At 41.7% G+C, this 6,053-nt stretch overlaps 2 protein-coding genes across 9 annotated transcripts; one reads left to right on the plus strand and one right to left on the minus strand.

Moving 5' to 3' along the window:
- Positions 1-492: 492 nt before the first annotated feature.
- Positions 493-2,975, plus strand: LOC125476003 (adenylate kinase-like). 8 transcript variants are annotated; one of them, XM_048581575.1, is made up of 4 exons: positions 493-858; positions 987-2,058; positions 2,373-2,501; positions 2,574-2,975. In XM_048581575.1, exons 2-4 carry the CDS (start codon positions 1,831-1,833, stop codon positions 2,679-2,681), a joined length of 465 nt encoding a protein of 154 aa, XP_048437532.1. In that variant the 5' UTR covers positions 493-858; positions 987-1,830; the 3' UTR covers positions 2,682-2,975. The 8 variants fall into 8 exon arrangements, 2 of the variants coding, with proteins under 2 accessions (XP_048437532.1, XP_048437531.1); XM_048581574.1 differs by having other exon boundaries at positions 493-854; XR_007257358.1 differs by having other exon boundaries at positions 987-1,005; positions 2,344-2,975.
- Positions 2,976-3,118: 143 nt separating this feature from the next.
- Positions 3,119-5,772, minus strand: LOC103967709 (serine/threonine-protein kinase-like protein CCR4). Its single transcript, XM_009381006.3, has one exon. The coding sequence runs from the start codon at positions 5,645-5,647 to the stop codon at positions 3,227-3,229; it is 2,421 nt and encodes an 806-aa protein (XP_009379281.2). The 5' UTR covers positions 5,648-5,772; the 3' UTR covers positions 3,119-3,226.
- Between the last annotated feature and the right edge of the window lie 281 nt (positions 5,773-6,053).

Genomic DNA, 6,053 nt, shown 5'->3' on the forward strand with positions numbered 1-6,053 from the left:
TTTTTTAACAAATATGAAAAATTAGAAATGTTTTTAATAATTTCTTAAATGTTGTTAAAAACTACAAATTTTGTAAAATAAAAGTTATAGGAAAAAAATAGAATTTAAAAAAAATATGAAAAATAAAAGTTATAGGAAAAATTTCGAAAATAAAAAATAATAATAAAACTGTAAAAAAAAAAAAATTCAAATCATTCCTGTCAGTTTTAACCGACAAGATTTCCATTTTTTCTGCCCAGCCCGGGCTGGCTGCAGCCCTTTGGCCCTTTCAGATTCCGTAGGACCCTCTTAGATTTCATGAGCTCTTTGACCTAGCCCTCAGTTGGAGACGATTTTCAAACTATTTTCGATCCTCTAAACCCTTCGGTTGGAGATGACCTTAATAGCCTGAACAACCACGACCAAACCCTGGGACACCTTATTGGGTGAAATACCCTCAGCAAATCTACTAAACAGAAGCGACCGCCTCACAGAAAACCCAAGGGAAACCAACACCGAAATACCTTCAAAACGAAACCGACTAAGAGGGAACAGGAAAGAACGATAGATACAGCACCCCTCTATCAACGAAACTCGCAATTAACCAAGCAAACAGCCAAAACGCATCCAAATGAAGACAGATTCAAGAAGAAACTCACAACGGAGGTCTCTCACAGAGGAGAGAGTTCTTACCGTATGTTGAGTGTGTTTTTGTTTTGGGGTCATTCAGTCTTTTTGCATGTGACAGAAGGTTAGAATTCAAAGAGGGCAAAAGTGTTTTGAGTTCCCGTTCTGATACCGCCCGCGCCGTCTCACTCACACGTTCACCCCCGTGAGTTTCCTCGACCCCACCTCGTCCAGCTTGATTCGCCCAGGTAAGTTACTGTAGCTACTACCTTCCTCATCGTAACTCCATTTTAGTAAGACCCAGAAGCTAATTTGGGCAATTTCGTTACTGATTCGATGTTTTGTGCACAAACGCTCTTGCTCTTCATCTTCTCGACCAGAAAAAAAAAAGCTCAACAGGTTCTACTTCCTCTCGCATCTCTCTCTCAATAAAGTTTACATCTTTGTATTGAAATGCATGCCAACTTTTCTGGGCTCTGTTTATTTTCTATTTTTGAGCTCACGATTCAGCTGCCTTGGAATGTGATATCTGATATCTGGGCAGTTCTGGTTTGTTGTTGGATTACACAAAACTGCAGTTTTATGATCTGGGTTTCCTTTGTTTTGCATGACTGAATCAATATATGATTGTTTTTTTATTAGACTCTCTGCAGATATTCCATTTTGTTAGTAGACATAGTTTTTGCTACTAATTGTGTCCTTATCAATGCACGTATCTGATATTTTATTTGTTTGAATCCTCTTTTGTTCCATTGTCGATTTTCTTGATGCTTCAATTGTGTCTCTTTTGCTATTACTTTTTGTTTGATTGATTATAATTTTGTAAAGTATTGTTTGGCAGTTTTTAGTACCAATTCTTCAACTAAATGTGTACGGAAACGCTAAAATATTATTTGTTTTACCATACCTATGCACAGCAATTTTTGAATCAAACGTATGTGTTTTAATGTTTGGTGTTTGATTCAACAGCTATTTCAAAGTGCTACAATATTCTCTTGGATTGTTTTAGTATATTTTTTTAAAAAAATTTCAGGTAAAAAAAACGAACTGAGCCCAAACCGAACTAGAACTGAACAAAAAACCGAAAGGCACCGAACCAAACCAAACTGAACAGTAATTTCAGTTTGGTTTTAGATTTCGGCAAAAAATCAAACCAATTGGAACCGAACTCACCCCTAGTGAAGTCCATCCGGAGAGAGAGAGAGAGAGAGAGAAAGAGAGAGAATGGCTTGCAATGCAAGTGTAGTCCACCAAGCAATGGCATCCGCCATAGCACAGCCTAACAAAGCTCCTCCTCCACCCTCCTGTGCACATCTTTCTTTGTCTTCCAATTCAAAGTCCAAGCCTTTCAAGCTCCTTCGATCCTCCCAATATTCTTTCGCGTCCACCTTCTCCCCCTCTCGCCCGCAAACCGTAGTTCCCTTTTGTCCCAGCAGAGTTCCCAATTTCCTGGTACGCATTTACCCTCCCACCACAATTTCTTGTTTTATTTGTTTTTTTATTAATTTTTTTATTATTATTGTTTAATAGGTTGTAGGGTGTGGCAAGGCGGAGATTTAATAGATATGCACATAAAGCAATTGATTGATTTTGGATGATTGTATGCGTAATGTGTGTACCTTTGTGACGCTAAAATTTGAGGCCGGAGAAGTTTTCAAATCTTAATGAATGTATGCCATTGTTTACTTATGTTACTACTTGCCACTTTATGTCATGATTTTCTCATGACGAAAGCAGATTGAATCGAGTCATCCTCCTATCTGCAGTATGGTTTAGTGCATGTTGCTGCTGGAGATTTACTTAGAGCGGAAATTGCATCTGGGAGTGAAAATGGAAGGCGTGCAAGGGAGTACATGGAACAAGAAAAATTGGTTCCAGATGAAATAGTTGTCATGGTGGGGAAAATATAATTATTTGTGCTGACATATCGTCATGCTAGTGATGATTTCTTGGTTTTAATCCTGTAGATGGTGAAAGACCGCCTATTGCAGCCAGATTCTCATCTCAAGAAAAAGGTTGGCTTTTATATGGGTACCCTAGGAGCTCATCGCAAGCAATTGCTCTTAAGGAATTAGGCTTTAAGCCGGATCTTTTCGTTCTTCTTGAAGTAAGGGATTTGTTTTTGCTGCTGTTGATGTTTCATTATTGTTCTGGAACACTGTACACACATCCGTTTTTGTCTTCCACATACCCGTTTTTATTTCCCATAAATTCCTTGTTAATTTCTATCTTTTAATCTTCTCCAATTCATTTGATACGACTGCCGAAAATGATGTGTGAGAGATAAAAAGAGATTTGTAGATAGCACCACACTATTTGTTTTTGTGAGCATTATGTTAGGTATTTATTATACTTTTTCTTCCTTTTCAGTCTTAATTTATTAGGTATTTCTTATCAATTTATATTAAATATATTAGCTGCAGACAATGTATTTGTATACTTTTCCTCCAATTTGACTTTGTTCTTGAATAAAAAAATAACATTCAAAGCTAAACCAGCAAATGCCAAAAGATTAAGGAAACAAAAAAGTCCAATATATGCATAAAATTTGGAAAAATGAAAAGAAAATGTATGGTTTTTGCTCAACAACAATTGACGATGCTGTCGCACCATTACATCGTCACGTAGATTCAGTCGTGGAACTGGAACGAGAGCGAGAAGGGCGTTCCAAAAAATAAGCCGACGCTGTTTCCAAGATACTTACAATGTAAGTCATGGATGGCCTGTTACAACCTTGTAAACTTACACAGTCCGCTGCCAAGTAGCCAACATATGCTACTGCCTGTATTTCAAACGGCGTTGGAGCTGCCATTCTTGGATCCAAAATCCGGTGTATCTCGTCGCTCACAATGTACGGCACGGCAAAATCAACAATGTTTCTTGGCATCCCGTTCTCATTTTTGTGTACTGCGTTGTAACCGGATAACAATTCAAGCAACACCACTCCGAAGCTATAGACGTCACTCTTGGTCGTTAGGTGTTGAAGCCTGTAGTACTCTGGGTCGATGTACCCAAATGTGCCAGCTGCACCAAGCGAAGGGTGCGACTCTTCATCCTCCGGCCGCATTAAAGACAGGCCGAAATCGGATACCTTGACCCCTAATGTGTCATCCAGTAGTATGTTGGATGACTTAATGTCGCGGTGTATGATTGGCGGGACTGCATACTCGTGCAGGTACTCAATCCCTCGGGCTGCGTCAAGAGCCACTGTGATGCGCTTGGCCCATGAGAGCAAAGGCGAATGTGGGAGCTTGTGGAGATGGTCATGGAGGGAGCCATTGTTCATGTATTCGTACACGAGTATTCGCTCTTTTGCATCCTCGAAGAATCCAAGTAATCGAACCAAGTTCTTGTGGTTGAGGCGTGAAAGGGACTCAAGCTCGTTTACAAAAGCGTTGTCGTTGTCTTGCTGGCGCTTTGTGCAGCCACCAACGTATGATGAAGAGACTGACGTCTCAGCACGCTTGATGGCTACTTGGCGACCGTCATCTAATGTGGCGTAGTAGACAGAACCGTAGCTGCCTGTTCCGATTTTATTTTCTTCAGAGAAATTGGAGGTGGCTTCGAGTAGTAGTTGCAGTGGAAATTCCTCCAAGGAAGCTCCATTGGCGCCCATGCTCACCACATGGCTTAGCCGCTTCTCTAACACTGGTGGCCCTGCCGTTGCAGCTGCACCTTGCTCGGCTTGTAATTGGGGCTGCTCATCCAAGGGACCCGAGTCATGAACACGGGATCCTCCAACTCTAGTTTTGCAATACTTGAACACAAAGAAACATACCGACAGCACCAAAGCTAAGAACCCAACACAACCCACTATAAGAAAAGCAATCATTTTTTTGTTCCACTTACTGCTTCCTGATTTTGATGGCGGCGATGGCAAGGGCATGGGCACTGGCAATGACACCGGCAACTTTTCATCATCATATTGACAAGGTTGGCAGACTTGATATCCTTGTTCACAGAATCTACCATAGCCTGGCAATGGATTGCTGCATGGTGGACATTCACTTGTACATGGACCCGGCTTCACATCACGTCCGAATACCAGGAAATTGTTTGAGACATCGAAAATTGGGTTGCCCCAACAATACAAGGAAAAGTTGGATGATGAAACTCCACAGAAGACGCTGCGTTTTGCTTCAATTGCAGTGAAGTAAGTACCTTTCAGAGTCTCAGGCAAACTGAAATTATTTTCCCCCCAACAGACAACTGTTCCATTAGGCCGGAGAGCACAACTACGGTTTTCTCCCAAGGCCAGAGATGTGAATCTCCCTTGAGGTTTCTCACCCTTCATTTCTCCCCAGCAATCCAAACTGTTATCGACCAATGAGATGGCACACGCATGACCGAAACCTGCACTCACTGCTTTGTAAACATTCCTGCCACCAGCTCTAGGCTCCTTCCCAACCACTATATAATTGCTTCCTAAGCAAGTAACCTTTCCGATTTGTGATACCCCGCATACAAAATTTTCTCCCACCGCAATGCTTGAAAATCCGTACTCGTGTCTACTGATCCTGCTATTGTGAAACCAATGCCATTGCCAGCATTGGAGGCGACTACGAGTACTAGTCGTCCCATTCTGAATAAGTCCGCAAACGTGAGAATTTCCGGCAACAAGTTGCGTGAGAGGTGGACCGCGGTAGATGCGCTTGTGGGACAAGTGCGTGCCATTAGCTGAGAACCTCCAGCAACTCAAAGTAGAATTAGTATTGGAAGAGGAAGAAGATGGTGGGGGCCTCAAGGCGCATAAGAAGCCATCTCCGGCAACTAGAGCAGTGAAGGAAGCAGAAGCATTCCTGTTGAAAGGAATTTGAATGCCGCCGCCTCCCCCATTGCTTCCACTTGCAGTTGTAGGAAACTTAAAACCAGTACAATTGAGAAAGGATTTCTCGTTTTGGGGATGTATGAGTGCACAGATTAATGTCTGATTAGAAGATTCAGAAATCGACACGGCGGAGTAGGAGAGTGAGTGCGGAAGGAAAGTAAGCAAGGAGAAGGTGATGAGGAGAAGGATTAAAGAATAAAAAGCAGCAGCCATGTCGGCAGAGAGAGATTTGATAGTCAAATAATTGGGGGGCGGATGCAGAAAATTTCATTGGAGAGGAAGGAGCAGAAGGAGGATTAGAGACATGGAATAGGTTAATTTTGTGGTGTCAACTTCAGTTTAAACGTGTAGAAGGTGGACGAGTAGGGGAGAGAAGACCAAGACCAGAATCATCACACGGTTTTGAGAGAGTTTTTGAGGACCAAAGACTAATTCTAGAAAGAGAGACCAGAGTGGGAGTGGTGGAAAAACCGGATTGTGTTTCCGTTACACTGAAAAATCTCTTCGAGCGTGTGAGTCAGAGACTCAATTACGTCTAACTCAACAAAGGATAGTCTTGCTTGCTAAGCTTGATCAAAATAGGAAAGCAAACTTAATCTGAGCTAGTAGAAGAAGAAGC

Source organism: the organism of the source record quoted next, unplaced genomic scaffold (assembly GCF_019419815.1).
Source record: "Pyrus x bretschneideri cultivar Hongxiangsu unplaced genomic scaffold, Pyrus_bretschneideri_v1 Contig17, whole genome shotgun sequence".
Classification (NCBI taxonomy): Eukaryota; Viridiplantae; Streptophyta; class Magnoliopsida; order Rosales; family Rosaceae; genus Pyrus; species Pyrus x bretschneideri.